Raw genomic sequence first — 18490 nt, 5'->3', positions numbered from 1 at the left:
TTTTGCAGCTGTATTCATCTGGTATTTATTGCCAGAATTCACCAGAGTTTGATGACTTGTTTGGTTTTGCCGTGGAGGATGTGAAAAAAGAGGTGAATCGAGGAAATAAACTGGTAAAGTCCATTATCGTTTTCACACAGCACTCAACTTCACGCTGTGCCGATTGATCTGCTCTCTAAACGCAATGTTCCTTTTCTTTACATTAGCGCTGTGCCGCCGGCTGTAAGAAAAGGTGTGCCACAGTTGGATGTGAAGTGAAACGCTGCAAGTCGTCCTACCATTATCCATGTGCTGTTGAACATGGAGCCGAGGCCATTGAGGATGAGATCAAAGGGAAATATGTGTTAGTCCATTATCTATCTTCTAAAATATATTTTGTTCTTCTGTTGACATGACATGACATAATTCAAAGATTCAATTTTCTAAAAACATCTCTATTTTTCAGGTTGTTCTGCTGCAAACACAGGAGTGAGTGATGTTTTTTTATTCTTCACTTATGTTACTTATCTAAGCTGTCAGGTGGAACCTGTGTTCCAATGTGATTTAGTCACAAGCTCTTGACTTGTTAATACTTTTCATTAGTTCAACATTTATCAACCCACAGACCAATTTCACTTTCAACATTGGCTATTTTCACAACTTATGTTTGACACTGTCATACAACAATTTTATGTATTTATCTATTAACTTTTTTTTCTATCCTCTTTCCAACTTGCAGAAATCAAAAGCGATGTCAACGCACCTGCCTCTTCACCTAGAAATAGTGATACTTCTAAAGCACTTACAAAGTGTAGCACTAAGGTATGTAAGCCTAAGTAAACATTGCCGAGCCCTAAAGGTGCGTTCAGACTTGAATTTAAATATTCACCTTGGTTCGTCCCGTCTTGGCATTGACTTTGTATGTAATTGCACTGCTCTAACCATCGCACTGCTCTAACCATCCAAGTCTGAACGCGGCGCGCCTTAAGGCCCTTAGAGAAGGAGCCTATCTCCTGTTTCCTTAGTGTGAGGCAGCTTGATGTACAAGTACACCCCCTGGACATGATGTACAAGTACACCCCCTGGACAAGTGGACATGACGCTAGTATGTTGCAGGGACTTACCGGTATCCCAATCCAACCCTTGATGATAAGTGTCAAGCAGGGAGGCATTCGGTCCCATTTTTACAGTCTTTGGTGTTTGGTATGACCCGGCCAGGGATCAAACCCGACCTCCCAGTCTCAGGGTGGACACTCTGATATAACTAATAAGAGATATAATGTAATTAAAACACATGGACTTAGACACATTATTGCATAGCCTATGTTCAAAGTAAATTATAGAATAGGCCTACAATTCATTTTTGTGGTCCATTGTTAGGGTTAGCCCTAACTGATATCATGAATAAGACAAATAAGATCCCAACATGGTGATGGAAAAAAGGTAAAAACACATACAGCAATGCATTTTATAGATTTTTTATAATCATTAAATCAATGTGTGTTTTAAGCCCTGTATTATAATTGATTGTACAATGGTGACGTGTGAAAAGTTAGATAATTGTTCATTAATAGTAATCGAGGCAAAGTTTGAAATAATCATGATACTGATTTAAAGTCGTATACACCCAGCTTGGAAACGATACAAACTTGCGCTGATGCCAGTCTATTCATTCTATTCCATTTCATAGTCTTTAGAATCTGTGTGATTGATCATGTGAGTGAGGATATCCATTGCAGTCACAGTAGAGTTGTATTAGAATTGTATTCTTATTTTTTATTGTATAACAATTAGCATTTTTTTGTAGTCATGAATTAATTAAACCCTGTCTGCAATTCATGATACAACTTGGAGAAATTGCTAGAACAAGGAGAACAAGAAAGTAAAAGGTTCAAATATGGAGGCATCCCTCCATATTTGAACCTTTTACTTTCTTGTGGTTCTCAGATGAATTTACAAAATGTGACAAATATTCAGTGTGTGAAAAATGTTAATGTTAATTGACAGACTTACTTCCCTAGCCTACTGACAGCATGCACAAGAAAGCTACGGACACATAGACAAATTGCAGCCAGTTGCAGGGGGCAGCGGTGGCCGAACGGTTTGCGGAGCGGTCTTGATATCGGATGGTCGCTAGTTCGTATCCCTGGACCGGCACATTAAAATTACCACCGCTGAAGTGCCCTTGAACAAGGCATTGAACCCCTACCATGAAATGTTCTATGAGCAGGGCCTGGCTGTAAACAAGTTCTTGAGCTTAGTCCAGTTACCCTACCCTGGGTAAACATAGTAAATTTGCTCTTTTCTTTCTTTATATTTTCAGGTCATTTGCCTTGTCTGCAATAAGAGAGAAGAGAGCATTAGCTTAGACAGTTTGAATGATGACATTGTTAAGTGAGTATATGTAACGTAAGAATAAATGTAATGCTTCCAATAGAGTACACAATTATTTGTGTATACAATATGTGAGTGATCTTCTATCTGTTAAGATAGAAGATCACATATTGTATGTACACAAAGACTTGTGTACTCTAAATTCATACAGAATTGAGAATTCCTGCAGAATCGTCCATCTGCATCGCAATCATAGACTGATCGCAATGCATTATATAATCGCTACATTTACACGATTATATGATGCATTATTGCGATGCAGATGGGGACGATTCTGACACCAATGTTGCATGAGGCTTCAAGGGTCCATTTTCAATTATAAATTGTAAGTAATAATACACGAATCCCTCCCAACCATATAATCTAAGCTCCCAACCCACCCAGTCATAACATACGCCTAAAATAAATAGCATAATAAATAATCAACAAAGAGCAAAAAGTAATTTTTCAGACAGGCACGAATTAGCCACCTTCCTGCCAGCAGTAAAAGCCAAATTCCAATACCCCAAATCTCGGCCACTCGCTCGCTCAGTGACAGTACGCTCGCTCAGTGACAGACAGTACACTCGCTCACTTGACTCCAGCATGGCGGTTATGGTGAAATTGCTGACCTGCCGGAATATGTGACGATCTTGTGGACCTATGTTCACATAACTTACATGGATGTATTTTTAAATACGTGGCCTAAATACCGCTAGGTTGAACTATAATAATAAACAAACTGCAACGATTTACATTCAGACACTGACAAATGTGATTGTCAACACAATTGTCACATATTTCAGCAGGTCACCAATTTTACCGTAACACCACCATCCTGGAGTGACCTCACTCTATGGAGTGACAGTGTGAGTGAGCGAGTGCCGAGTGGCCGAGGTTTTGGAATTTGGCTTTAGATAAACCGCGTCCGCGGGGTCCTTGCATTTTCAAACAACAATGGAGGCAAAAGTAGCTAAAGTGAGACAGAAACTTAAAAATGGAGAATTAAAAACAATAAGGAAGACGGGGAAAAGTTTGGTTTGGGACCGATTTAGTGAAATAGTTAATGCTGCCGACGAGTCAGGTGCCGGACACGTATTATGCAACAGTTGCAACAACATTTATGCGTACGATAGCCACAAAACGGGCACATCTGCATTGGTAAGACATGCTTGTGCTAAATCGAGAAAGCGGGATCCAAGTCAAAGCCCTATATCTTCCTTCATTCGCAAAAAGATACCACCGGATGTCAAATCAAAGTTCGAGAATGATTTCGTGGACATGTGTTGCTTGGACATTCGCCTGGTTGATATCGTCAGCCGTAAAGAATTCCTCCAGGTGGCCCAAGTGCTGATCAACATAGGAGCTAAATATGGCGTGGTTGACGCCGATTCCATCATACCCCATCGGAAAACCTTGAGTGACCGGTGTGCAAGTGCGGTGTGTGCAAAAATTCAAGAACTCAAGGGGGAACTACCTGAACTCATCCAGATCGTGATGAAGGACGAATTCGCCTTCATCCAGCCAGAGTAGGCTACTGTCATGTTTATTAAGTGCCCTGCTATGCTGTGTGAAAACCTTATTTATGTCCAGCTTTGAGGGTTTGTGTAAAACACACAAACATTGTCCCGATCGGGTCGGGTCGTCAGCAAACTTGAACTAAGTCGATAGGTCAGACTATTACAGTTGTGCTCGAGACACAGACACAACGAGATTCCATGTAGTCATTATTATTTCACGGCTACAACAAAAATGCCTTATCGTCTTTTAAGTATTTATTAATACTCGATACAAAAAACTGTCGACACCATAAATCATTACACTTGTTTACAATAGGGTCCACCATTTTCAATTCATCAGAACATTTAGAGACATACAAAATATACTTCTATTATATAACCAAAAACAGGACATCTTCATAAAAGGACAAACTGGGAAAAAACATAAACAGTGAGGGGAAGAGGGCCGAAACGTTAGCCACAATTAAAAGATTCTGCATTCTTGATTCATATGTCTTGCATCACCTCTTATGGAGTGCAACTGTTTTTCACTCGGGTGGTAATTCTTAATTTCTAGAGTGTAATGTTTAGCTGTAAAATTACATTGTGTTTGTTTGCATATGGCATTGGCACCCATGTTGAAAATGGCAAAAGCAAAGGTTTTTCCAAAAACCACGCACTGCAGATTTATCAAAAATAGCCATGAGCAAAGATTTTGATGCATCATTGAATCGAATTAAATAGTTCACAAGTCTCTCGTAATCGAATCGTGAGTCCAGTGAAAATGTATACATCTAATTTATTTTCCATGTCTGTGTTTACAGTGTGTCCTGTATATCCACTCCTGACCATTTGTCCATTTGTACTTAGGTTGTACTGTCAGGAACACAAACCTCAGTCCCACGTGGAAAGGCCCAACGGTATGTGATTTATATATACCAATATTTAACTTTTCTTTGAGTTAAAACTCTTTGGGTGCTTGTTAATATTGTTTTCTCATGATAGGTAAGGATGAAGCAGCTGGACTTGCCCACAGCAGTGACTCGTCTTTGAAGGTACATTTCATAACAAATGTCATTTGTGGATGGGGTCAGGCAACAGAGTATACATTTGCCTGCAGCATTCTGCTCTAACAGTCTGTATGCTACTTAATTCAGTGAAAAGAAAAGGTCAGTTTACTCATTTGAGCGTTTCTATTCAAACAGAGAAAGCAGAGCTCCAATGGCAGGTCAGTGTTATGCTGAGAGGCATGTGAATGCTCAAATTGGCTGTTCTATAATCTTCTTACATCCTGCTAAACTCTGTACTTAAATACTCTGGTCCAGAGTAATTAATGAGGAACATAGGCCTTTGAGGAAACTCCTCATTCCCCTTCGGTCTTGTACCCTCCGCTCCAGTTGTTGCCATGACAGCCCTCGCGCCTTCATCTCCTGCTGCATGGTTCTTCTCCAGGTCGCTCTAAGGGCCGATTCATACTCCTATTTTACCGCTGTTTCGGCGCTGTAGTGCCAAAATGATTTCGGCTCGTCAGAGATTTTCAGTAGCACCGAAGAGCCGACTTTAGGACCCCCCGAACCTCAAATGACGTCACATTGTAGGCTCTACAGAGCCGAACCGACTTTTATTCGGCTCTAAAATAGTAGTATGAATCGGCCCTATAGGCCTTCCTCTCTTCCTTCTGCCTTGCGGGTTCCATGTCATGTTAGAGCATGTTTTGTGTTCTGTCTTCGAGGTCTGTCCTATCCAGTTCTATTTCCTCCTCCTGATTTGTGTTTCTATTGTCTAGCTGTTGTCTGTTGTCTAGCTATGCTATAGAGCGACGCAGCCCCGCCCCCTTTCATGACTACGAGCGGCCCGGAAGGGTATTTCTCCATTCATTTTTTCCCCCCCATAGATGTTTCAAAAAGTATTTATTTAAAGACATTTAAGCCTCGGACAAAGCCAACTCTTGTTGTGACAAATCATGACGATAAACGCAATGTTTTGGGCCGATCAAATAATTAGAAATAAGAAAAACTAAAACAAGAATTCATGACCGTCATATAATTGAGAGGAGATGAAGTTGTGAGAGACCAGGTCTTGAGCTCCTTTATTTCATATAGAGATAAAACGTTTTTTTTTTTTTTTTTTTAATGAGCGCGCTTTCCTGCCGGATCCTATTTCTATAATCATAATTACCAGCTGCCTTATTATATATCGTTAGCCTCATAGGATAAATGCCTAAGTCATTTTTTGGCGAAATTGAGATTTCTGCATACAGGTGATCTCCTGGGGCTGCTGCATCGTTCTGGATCATCGCCTATGTCCTCAGCCAATCACAAAGCTCACAATCTTCAAAAATGATGATCTGCCTAAGTCACTTGTGTGATTTGAGCATTTTTACGTTGCCGCCTAACTCACTTTGTGTGACTTGGGCATTTTTACATTGCATACACAGCAAACAACAGTTACTCTAATAGACCCCCAGGTGTTTAGTATGGAGTTAACATTACTCTAACAGACCCCCAGGTGTTTAGTATGGAGTTAACATTACTCTAATAGACCCCCAGGTGTTTAGTATGGAGTTAACATTACTCTAATAGACCCCCAGGTGTTCTGTATGGAGTTAACATTACTCTAATAGACCCCAGGTGTTTAGTATGGAGTTAACATCACTCTAATAGACCCCCAGGTGTTTAGTATGTAGTTAACATTACTCTAACAGACCCCCAGGTGTTTAGTATGGAGTTAACATTACTCTAACAGACCCCCAGGTGTTTAGTATGGAGTTAACATCACTCTAATAGACCCCCAGGTGTTTAGTATGGAGTTAACATTACTCTAATAGACCCCCAGGTGTTTAGTATGGAGTTAACATTACTCTAATAGACCCCCAGGTGTTTAGTATGGAGTTAACATCACTCTAATAGACCCCCAGGTGTTTAGTATGGAGTTAACATCACTCTAATAGACCCCCAGGTGTTTAGTATGGAGTTAACATCACTCTAATAGACCCCCAGGTGTTCTGTATGGAGTTAACATTACTCTAACAGACCCCCAGGTGTTTAGTATGGAGTTAACATTACTCTAACAGACCCCCAGGTGTTTAGTATGGAGTTAACATTACTCTAATAGACCCCCAGGTGTTCTGTATGGAGTTAACATTACTCTAACAGACCCCCAGGTGTTTAGTATGGAGTTAACATCACTCTAATAGACCCCCAGGTGTTTAGTATGGAGTTAACATCACTCTAATAGACCCCCAGGTGTTCTGTATGGAGTTAACATTACTCTAACAGACCCCCAGGTGTTTAGTATGGAGTTAACATTACTCTAACAGACCCCCAGGTGTTTAGTATGTAGTTAACATCACTCTAATAGACCCCCAGTTGTTCTGTATGGAGTTAACATTAATCTAACAGACCCCAAGGTGTTTAGTATGGAGTTAACATTACTCTAATAGACCCCCAGGTGTTTAGTATGGAGTTAACATCACTCTAATAGACCCCCAGGTGTTCTGTATGGAGTTAACATTACTCTAACAGACCCCCAGGTGTTTAGTATGGAGTTAACATTACTCTAATAGACCCCCAGGTGTTTAGTATGGAGTTAACATCACTCTAATAGACCCCCAGGTGTTCTGTATGGAGTTAACATTACTCTAATAGACCCCCAGGTGTTCTGTATGGAGTTAACATTACTCTAACAGACCCCCAGGTGTTTAGTATGGAGTTAACATCACTCTAATATACCCCCAGGTGTTCTGTATGGAGTTAACATTACTCTAACAGACCCCCAGGTGTTTAGTATGGAGTTAACATCACTCTAATAGACCCCCAGGTGTTCTGTATGGAGTTAACATTACTCTAACAGACCCCCAGGTGTTTAGTATGGAGTTAACATTACTCTAATAGACCCCCAGGTGTTTAGTATGGAGTTAACATTACTCTAATAGACCCCCAGGTGTTTAGTATGGAGTTAACATCACTCTAATAGACCCCCAGGTGTTCTGTATGGAGTTAACATTACTCTAACAGACCCCCAGGTGTTTAGTATGGAGTTAACATTACTCTAATAGACCCCCAGGTGTTTAGTATGGAGTTAACATCACTCTAATAGACCCCCAGGTGTTCTGTATGGAGTTAACATTACTCTAACAGACCCCCAGGTGTTTAGTATGGAGTTAACATTACTCTAATAGACCCCCAGGTGTTTAGTATGGAGTTAACATCACTCTAATAGACCCCCAGGTGTTTAGTATGGAGTTAACATCACTCTAATAGACCCCCAGGTGTTTAGTATGGAGTTAACATCACTCTAATAGACCCCCAGGTGTTTAGTATGGAGTTAACATCACTCTAATAGACCCCCAGGTGTTTAGTATGGAGTTAACATTACTCTAATAGACCCCCAGGTGTTTAGTATGGAGTTAACATTACTCTAATAGACCCCCAGGTGTTTAGTATGGTAACATCACTCTAATAGACCCCCAGGTGTTTAGTATGGAGTTAACATCACTCTAATAGACCCCCAGGTGTTTAGTATGGAGTTAACATCACTCTAATAGACCCCCAGGTGTTTAGTATGGAGTTAACATTACTCTAATAGACCCCCAGGTGTTTAGTATGGAGTTAACATCACTCTAATAGACCCCCAGGTGTTTAGTAGACATGTATTAAAAAATGCCTAAGTCACAGATTATTTTCTTGAAAATGGCCTAAGTCACTTTTTTTTGTTATGGAATGACTCTCATGTTTATCTTTTTGTAAAAAACATTTTGTTAACCCCTCAGGAAACCATTGTAAAAATCTGCATTAAAAACTCTTACATACTTGCGAGAAAATGTGTTTTTCCTTATTATCCGAAAATCATAAAAAATGACTTATGCATTTATCCTACTAGGCTAACGATATGCAGAATTGTGCTATGAAATTAAATAAGTATTTGTGTGGAAACAACAGGATCTGTCCAGGTGACTGTAACTCTGAGAGTGTAGCCTACTACAAATGGAACCAAAGGACCCTTTTTATAACAAACTCTGAGACTGTACAAATGGACTCCTATGGGTCCATTTGGTTGTATTTGTACACTCAGGTAGCCCATTCTCCAAACCATCATATATCGCACGTTGTAGGTATACCAAGTGGGGCTCCGCGGGTACAGCGTGGGTCCCCGTGGAGGTCGGCGCGGGGGTCCGCAGACTAGTATCCCTTGGTGAAATAACATTGGCGAACAACGTGATAAAGACTAGTGGGTTGTTGCAACTTGCTGGCTGCAATGCTATCCCATTCGCTGCAATGCTATCCCATTGGCTGAGAGGTCGGCTAGAGGCAAAAAGTGGAGGGGTGTCCGGTTGCCTAGAGACGACGAGGCAGCCAATCAAGACGATAGGTCGCCACTACCAACTGCGGCAGCCAATGAGAAATTAAGATAGGTGGCCACTACCAACCTGAGAGAAAATAGACCAGCTCTGCTTCGCAGCTGGTAAAAAAAGTGTTGTACCCTGGCCTTTTTTTCTTATTTCTAATCATTTGATCGGCCCAAAACGTTGTTTGTTGTTATGATTTGTCACAGGAAGAGTTGGCTTTGTCCGAGGCTGAAAAGGTCTTTAAATAAATACTTTTTGAAACATCAATGGGAAAAATGAATGGGGAATTCTCTTCCGGGCCACTCGTCGGGGGCGGGACTGCGACGCTCTATGAAGCTTTGTGTACACAATACATGCTTTTAATGTAAAAAAAAAACCCCACATCCGTCTTTCTTAACACGTAATGACTTAACACTGTCTTAATGTTTGGATGTTTAATGTTTTTATGTAAAGCACTTTGAATTGCTTTGTTGAAATGTTGCTTTATAAATGAACTTGCCTTGCTTTGCCTTTGCTTTTGGCTGTAGTTGTTCTTGCTCCTTAAATCCTTGGCGTTAACCTGGTCAGTTTGTGTTGTCCCACACCGTTGTCCCACACTGATTTCCTGTTTCTATTACAGACAGGATGAGGTTCCTTCCATAGTTGGATTCAAGCGCAAAATATCTTCAAGCTCTGGTTAGTTTATTGCTTCCAGTGACATTTTATTTTCAATCAACAAACACGGTTTCACTGAAGGATGAGGCTGACATGGCAGTGAATTACACCAAATACATGCTACACTATGTTAGAACTGTGAGAATTCAGTTTGAATCGCACGGCAGTACCATTTGTAAACTAATGCTGCGGGGTCTCGAGGTTATTTTGGAAATCAACAAGGTTTCGAAAAACGCTATGTATTTACAAAAACAACAAATAACAAACGAATACAATTGTCATTTTGACAAACTAGTTTATGTTGAATGGTTATTGTGAACTTGTTTAATTGAACAAGTTACACAATTGAAATATACATATTGGAATTCAGAGGTCCATTGCATATTTTCAGTGCCAGAATATAATCAAAGACCCCCAAAATATGTATTTGGCCGTGAACCCTGAAATGTTGTGCCAGGGACCTCCAGAAGATAAAATCATAATATTAAGCCCCACAAAAACAAAATGATGGCACCGACTAGAGATATAATTTCGAAACGTCTTACAGTGGTAGAAGGGCACCCCTGATGACCACTGGAGGAATATGAAAGCAATTGACCCCATGCTTTAGCACTCACATGTGTTTTTTATCTTTTTTTCAAACTTGTTACTGTTTCTGCTATGACACCTGAATTATGCTGGGATCACTACAATGTTTTATCTTGTCTTATCTTATCATAGATGATGAAATATCTTTCAAAGTCCTGAACATGATTGCCCCCATAGAGTCGGAGGACGAAGAAGACTTTACAAAAATAAATGTATGTATTTTCTTTAGTGGGTTTTACTGTCTTCTCCAGATTAATAGTATCGATCAAAAACTATGTTATTGTTTTCCCTCACGGTCTTGAATGTTCTCTCTAGACTCCAGAGACTCATATTGACAGGTATTATATTATTATATTGTACTTTAATAAGTACATTTTAAATGTTAATGAATGAAGATTTGGACCGATTAATGACTGAGAAATTATTTCTTCACAGAAATGATCTTGAGACTGTCTGTGCTTCCACCTCAGGTAGGATTTCACATTGCCTCACATATAGTGAGACGAATCAGATCTTCCCCCAATGATAGCCTTAGTTGTGACTAGTGATGCACTGAATATTCGGCCGCAGAAAATATTCGGCAGAAAATGGCAAAAAAATCATTTTCGGCCTATTTCGGTTTCGGCCCGAATAGGCAGAAAATGTATCACCGAATAGTGTATGCAATTAATGCATTCAAAAGAGCTGAATACATTTTATGGACCCATAATAGTAATTATTATTTAAGTAAAGTTTTGCCATGACCATTTATTTTGCCATACATCAGGTAGCTTTAAGGTACGGCCATGACAGCAATGTTAGGAAAAAAGATATATAATATTAATCATATTCGGTATTTGGTTTTCGGGCAAATGTTTCCTATATTCGGTATTCGGTTTCGGCCAAGAATTTCCCTTTCGGTGCATCCCTACTTGTGACATCTACAGTATATTCCATGTAGGGGATAGATTAGAACAATGACAAACCTAACCTGGTACCAGTGTTGTTTACGTCGACTAAGATGAAAAATGTTCGTCGACTACCTTTTTTCACTGATGGAAACAAAGTGGAAACTAAATGAAAACTGGACAAGAGATCCAGTATAAGTCAGTTTACACTTGCTTGCATGCTGAAAATAGCCGATCTACAAGCTCACGACGCGTTGTGAGCTTGTAGATCGGCTAAAACTAGACTAACGCTAAAACATTCCAGGTGACTAAAACTAAATAAACTATTCAAGAGACTGACTAAAATCTAAATTTGCTGTCAAAAACGACACTGGTACTACACCCACTGTAACCCAAACCAACCATATCACTGGCCTAATATGAAGACTGCCCTAAAGTCTTTGCAGGTTTGTTTGTGTGTGTCCCCTTCCCCTGGATATTGTGTCCACACAGATTTAGCACATTCATTGACATTTTCATTAAATATATATCGTAGGATATATCAGTAGGCAGAGATCTCTGATCGTCGGGCTACAAAGGACACTCAGAAAATGCGAAAACCTAAATGTAATCTACTACACTTTCCCCAGGTAATGAGTGTCAAAGCCAGGACGATTGTGAAGATGCCAATGAAACAGACATTCCAGTGAGTTTTACCCATTCTGGGTGGGAACCCCTTTTGGTGTTTTAACCATTATTTTAAACTTTAGCTATTGATAGCAGATCTACAAGCCACGCTACGAGCTTGTAGATCTGCTTTTTTAGATTTTTTTTGTTGAAAATGTGGCTTAAATCTTTGGATATATATATATTCTTTCAGAGCGAACGTTTTAACTCAAATCTCTGCTTCTGGGGAGGCCCCTGGAACAAAATATTTTCAGATGGGGGTCGGTGGCCAATTACAGATATTTCTGGTGGTCCTTGACATGAAACAGTTTGAGAAACATGGGTTTTTCAGAAAACTGTTTTTAGAAGGCATTTGTAGAATCGTCCTCGGGTCTAAATGGGTTAATCCTGTGAATTGGATATCCAGTGGCTCATACATAGTCTGGATTTTCACCACTGAAAATCCAGACTATGAATGAGCCTTAAGCCTTATGCCTGTGCAACCAGCACATATTATAAGCCAGTTCAGTATTTGGCATGATGTTTGTTTTTCACAAGTTGTTCACAATTTAGAACAAATATAACGTATGCAAACTAAACGTTGCTATTGTGTCTCTTCAGATGGTGGAAAGTCAGAGTTTGTTGCTCCCTGTGACGGTCTGCCTGGAGTCGGAATCTTCCCAGATGACGGGTATTGTTCTTACTCAAATACATCATCACCTGCACTATCCAGCATGTACATTTATGTTGTTTTAAACCATTTAGAACTGAGGACGATTCTACAAATACCTTCTAAGTCCTGACAGTTTTCTGAAGAAAAAGTCAGTCGTTCAAAAATATATGTAATTGGCTGCCGACCCCCCATCTGAAAATATTATGTTGTTCCAGGGACCTCCCAGAAGCAAAGATTTGAGTTAAAAATGTTCACTCTGAAAGAATATATATTCAAAGAGTTGCGCCACATTTTACAAAAATAGCAGAGCTGGGGTGGGGTCCCCAGTTCAAATATTAATATTTTATTAATCATTTATTAAGCGTATGCATTTATTTATTTTCATTAAATCGTATAACAAAATTGGAGTTTAACTGTGATGTACAAAGAAAGCATTTTTATTTATTCCCCCCTTGCCATTCTGTCGAGAAGACATTCCATGGCATAATATTATGCTGTAGACTAGAGTGTAGAGTAATATGGAGAGCAAAGGGTGCATGATTACCATTGAGGACAAGTTTGGACCAAAGACAGAGAAGCCTGTTTTTTAGCTGCAGGATAATTTGGAAATTTGTCTCCACACCAGTGCAGTATGCACCGTATAACCTAATGGAAATGGAGAGTTGCCATCTGAAGCCCTGCACACACCGGGTGCGCAGCGACGCGGCACAGGCGTTGCCGCGCGGCAACGCCTGGAGAATAGAACAGTGGCGTATCGGAGCGAGGCGTGAACGCGCGGCGTTCGCAGACGGTGTGTGGAGGGCTTGAGTTTGCTCAATAGTTGAAGGACAACTTTACCTATTTTCAACCTATCTAGCAGTTTATTTTAAAGAGGGCTGTGAACAGTTAACCCGCCTAGGCGCTTACCAGTGACAATCGTTAAGCACATCGTTTTTTTCTTAGTAACCTGAGAACAATGGCTTTCATTATACAATGCTAACTTTTCAAGGATAGAAAGCCTTCGGTTTCTATTAGCTTGGATTCCCCATCGATGATGTCACCGGTAGCCGGGTCCACAGCCTTTCTCTGAGACACTGACCGAGTAGACAAAAATGGTTCTGTGTTATCATCAGCATGAGTGAGGATCTATTATATGAAAATAGGTTGAAAATGCGTGAAGTTGTTATAGAAATGTCAGGATAAATGCAACTGATGGGCAAATCAGCCAGTAAAAAGAGTGGTGTAATGCATTTTAACCCATTTTGGCGGGAACCCCTTTTGGTGTAGCTATTGAAAAATAGCAGATATACAAGCTCACAGCGCGTCACAGAGTGGCGCGCTACGAGCTTGTAGGTCTGCTATTTTTGAAAAATCGAAGAACGACTGACATAGAAACATAGCTTTTTCAGAAAACTGTCAGGATGTAGAAGACATTTTTAGAATCTGATCTCAGGTCAAAATGGGTTAAAGTGCAGATTGATTTGACTTATTAACCTTCATTTAGCAAACATTGAATTAATCAGGTACGTTTGACAATTGAGAAAATATAAAACAAAGAATCTCATTTCTTTAAAGAGATATTTCACTATCAAAGAAAATGTGTGTCATGAAGTTACAATGGGTCTGTATAGGAGGGGCGGGCAGCTAAAATTAATATCAAATATATATTTTCTTTTGTGTTTTTCGCCTTTTATTTTATATTCTTTATAGAGGGACAGACAGTAGGCTGACAGGAAATGGGGAGAGAGATGGGGGGGAAGACATACAGTAAATGCCGCCGGGATCGGGAGCCGAACCCGTGGCACACTGCCAGACTGGATTACCAGCCAAGGTGCCTGGACCGCTGAGCCACGGCCCAGGCCAATATCAAATATCTAAATACTGAATCAAGCAACTTAAGCTGTTCACAAAAGCCTGCGTAGACGATGAAAATGAAAAGTCCATTTAACCAGGCTTAGACCAACCTATTTTCTGTATTGCCATATTTCACAATTTGCTTGTGCATGTGGAAGGAAGCCATGGTCAGTTCTTTGCAGTGTTGATTTCGTTGACTAAAACTTAACGAAAAATGTTCCGTCGACTACCATTTTTCACTGACAAAAACTAAATGGAAACTAAATGAAAACTATGATGACTAAAACTAAGACAAAAAATTCTGACAATTTTGTCAACAAATAAAAACTAGACTAAAATGTTTGGAAGCGACTAGTGGACAAGAGATCCAGTACAAGTAATTTTACACTTGGTTGCATGCTGGAAATAGCCGATGTACAAGGCTTCTACATCGGCTATTTTCAGCAAGTGTAAAAACAGTCATTACGACGCCATCAAGGCCCGCCAAAATACATTTTAGTCGACTAAATCAACCGTAGATTTAGTCGACTAAAACCTTATGATATTTAGTCGACTAAAACTAGACTAAACACTAAAACGTTCCAGGTGACTAAAATGTGACTAAAACAAAATTAACTATTCAAGAGACTATGACTAAAACTGCTGCCAAAAACAACACTGGTTCTTTGTAGATGCAGAGTAATGTCACGGGTCTCTCCTCTCAGGGTCCAGTGTTGGGAGTCTTGGCTACACCTACAGTCCAGATCCACAGACACAGAGTTCCTCTGGTCCACACGCCAGCTCCACTGACCCTGCCGACCAGCCTCACTCTCCTGTCGATGCACCTCCAAGTCCCCGGTCCTCTTCTTTACAGCCCTCCCCTTCCTTTTCTGTGTCCCTTCCCTCAGTCCCGAAGCCTGCCATTGACTCCGCCAGCTTCTGGAAGGACTTCAACGAGGCAGGGCGGACAAAAGCCATCTTCTCTGACTTCATCGACGAGCTAAATGACATCTCCGACAGGATTCAATCAAATCAGGCCAGCCAGGAAGGTAACGATATTATGTTAACCCATTCTGACCTGAGATCAGATTCATACGAGGTTTCCACTGGACACACACTGGTCTGACGAACCCATTCTTAGATCAGATTCTAAAAATGTCAGTCGTTCTTCGATTATTCAAAAATAGCAGACCTACAAGCTCGTATCGCGCCACTCGGTGGCGCGATATGAGCTTGTAGATCTGCTATTTTTCAATAGCTAAAGCATAACATGATGCCGACACCAAAATGGGTGCCCGGTCAGAATGGGTTAAAGAATGGAAATATTGTTCTCGTCTCCGGATATTGTCATGGGATTTCGTTAAAATGAAGTTCTTTAATGTCTGTTGACAGATTACGATATGGCTCTGAGAGTGATGGAAGCCTCTGGTAGCCTCGCAGTGCTTGTGGCCAAGCAGGATGAAGGTATTAACCCATTCTTATACTTTAGCTGTTAAAAAATTGCAGATCTACAAGCTCATAGCGTGGCACCGAGTACCGCGCTACGAGCTTGTAGATCTGCTGTTTTGAAAAATTGTGAAAATGTGGCGCAAATCTTTGAATATATATATATTCTTTCAGAGCGAACGTTTTTAACTCAAATCTTTGCTTTCCGGGGTGGTTCCCTGGAACAACATATTTTCAGTTGGGGGTCAGCGGCCAATTACACATGCGTTTTGGGGGTCCTTACTGAAACATAGGTTTTTCAGAAAACTCATGCTTTAGAAGACATTCAAATGTTGATGTCGGGCCTAAAATGGGTTAAGAAAGAAAATAAACGCATATCTTACAATGTTTAACTCAAGGTATATGGAATTGAAATGACTACTGTTTGTCCAGAAATTAAGAAGAAAAGAGTGGAGGTGCAGATAGAAGAAGCAGCCATGAAAAGGATCATGTCAGCCATGGGGAGATAAGCTTGTCCAGAAATGAGAAGAAAAAAAAGTGCAGATAGCTAATGCGGACATCTCCATGGGGAGATATGTCTGGCACATAAGAACACAAAAAAATGTCCATACTGTATACAGCCTCATATCACTGTCTGCAATGGCAAATATTGTTATTTTATTATGTTTAAAAACCTGCCCTGCGTGTCATCAGTTTATATTTGATGCATTTCACTTTACTGTAATGTTGTTGTTAAATATACCATATCTTGTATTGATGCATTTTTTTTAAATGATGCTAAGCACAGGTCAACAGTCTTGCTGGCAAATTCCTCAAATGTACTGTATGCTCTCTCTTCTGACCCTATAGTCTTTATTCTTGTTGAAAATGAAGGAAAGACAAAATTAACGTGCCAATTTTGTATTATTATTGGCTTGTTGGAACTTACCGGCAACTATCATTTCAAATGCAATGTTATTGGCATACAAATAATGTTTGGAAGGAGGTATAGGTCCCTCACGCCATTCTTTTGGCAAAGGATTACTTTATAGAAAAATTTCGATCCTAGACTGGATCTTCGTCAGGTCAGTATGACAATAGCAAATATTGTTGATATTGTATTATGTTTAAATACCTGTTAACCCTGCGAGTATTGATGTTAAATATACAATAGTTGTATTGATACCTTTTTCTTTTCCACATTTAAAAAAATGTTCTAATCTTTCAAGAAACTGTTAGTCTTGCTCAGTTGGCAGATGTTAATCGCACATTGTTCTGTATTTGGCAAATTTCTGAAATGCATGCTTTCCACTGACTATCTCTCTATATACAGTATATTGTGTGTTCATTCATTCATTCAACAGCTGTACTAGACATGAACGTTTTCAGTAATCCTCTTTATACTTTATACTTTTACTACGAAAAAGTGAATGTACCATTTTTATTTTTTTATCATTGGTATTTTGCATTAAAGCATGGAATTACTTTGTAAAAATGGTGGTGGAAGCGTATAAATGTTCTGAAACATTTGTGGAAATATTTGCGGCATGAATGGATTTGAGTGTGATGGAAGTACCGGTACTCATAATTTTTCAAGTAGAACTCGGTTACATCAAACTGGTGGAGACCTGACTCCAGTTTCTTTGGACGATCTGTGGAGCACGCATGTGTTAAAATGCAATGAGTTGTGAGCTTGTAGATTAGCTTTTTTCTTTTTTATGTTTGGAGATTTATATAAATATTTTTAGAACTAAAAGCTATAATTATGTTGTACTCATTTGCTTCCTTGTCAGCCCAATATGCTATAAATATTACCTCTTGAGACCAGTTGCACAGTGGCATTAAGTAATCAACAACAGTACTAAGAGACAAGCTGTGATAGTGCAGTGATCTAGTGCTCACACGTCTAATAGCCGGCTATTGCTCAGTGGGATGGTCCAAAATGATGAAAAACGAGGATTTAAAAAATAAATAAAAACGATGGGCTATAACCCATCGTTTTTTTCATTTTTTTCAAATCCTCAAAAATGATGAAAAACGGCGTGCTGTAGTATGCCGTACGATATGGGTTATAGCCCATGGTCAAAAATGATGAAAAACGAGGATATTTTATTTTATTCAAAAATTCATTTCATTTTTTCACTTTTTTTCAAATCCTCAAAAATGATGAAAAACGCTGTGCTATAGTATGCCGTACGATGTGGGCTATAGCCCATGGTCCAAAATGATGAAAAACGAGGATAAAAAATTTAATTCAAAAATTCAAAAAACGATGGGCTATAACCCATCGTTTTTTTTCATTTTTTCATTTTTTTCAAATCCTCAAAAATGATGAAAAACGGCGTGCTATCGTATGATCGTATGGGCTATAGCCCATGGTCCAAAATGATGACGTTCTCTCTACCGCAACATACTTAAAAGTGTAGCGGTGTATGAGAATGGGTGTTGCGGAGGATGAGAAACATTAACATTGTGCTATAGGAGCAATGGGACTTGAACATAGAATGTCCGTACAGAGAGACTGATCATTAGACCATTGCACCATCAGTCAGACACACAGTGAACATCTCCTGGTAATTGTGTGTGTTAGCCCTCAGTTGGTAAAGTT

The 18490-nt window shown here is 39.7% G+C and overlaps 1 protein-coding gene across 1 annotated transcript; it reads left to right on the top strand.

Annotated features, from left to right (window-relative positions):
- Positions 1-221: 221 nt before the first annotated feature.
- phf11 (PHD finger protein 11) lies at positions 222-17204 on the top strand. Its single transcript, XM_083776254.1, has 16 exons — positions 222-343; positions 446-468; positions 719-801; positions 2303-2373; positions 4722-4771; positions 4857-4906; positions 5057-5079; positions 9818-9873; positions 10573-10652; positions 10756-10778; positions 10876-10910; positions 11957-12012; positions 12594-12663; positions 15183-15506; positions 15850-15921; positions 16336-17204. Exons 9-16 carry the CDS (start codon positions 10602-10604, stop codon positions 16410-16412), a joined length of 708 nt encoding a protein of 235 aa, XP_083632380.1. The 5' UTR covers positions 222-343; positions 446-468; positions 719-801; positions 2303-2373; positions 4722-4771; positions 4857-4906; positions 5057-5079; positions 9818-9873; positions 10573-10601; the 3' UTR covers positions 16413-17204.
- The last annotated feature ends 1286 nt before the right edge of the window (positions 17205-18490 follow it).

This window comes from Protomyctophum parallelum (assembly GCF_964188405.1).
Source record: "Protomyctophum parallelum genome assembly, chromosome: 11".
NCBI classification, from domain to species: Eukaryota; Metazoa; Chordata; class Actinopteri; order Myctophiformes; family Myctophidae; genus Protomyctophum; species Protomyctophum parallelum.
The sequence above is the reverse complement of the archived record's forward strand: the minus strand, read 5'-3'. Positions and strand labels throughout refer to the sequence as shown.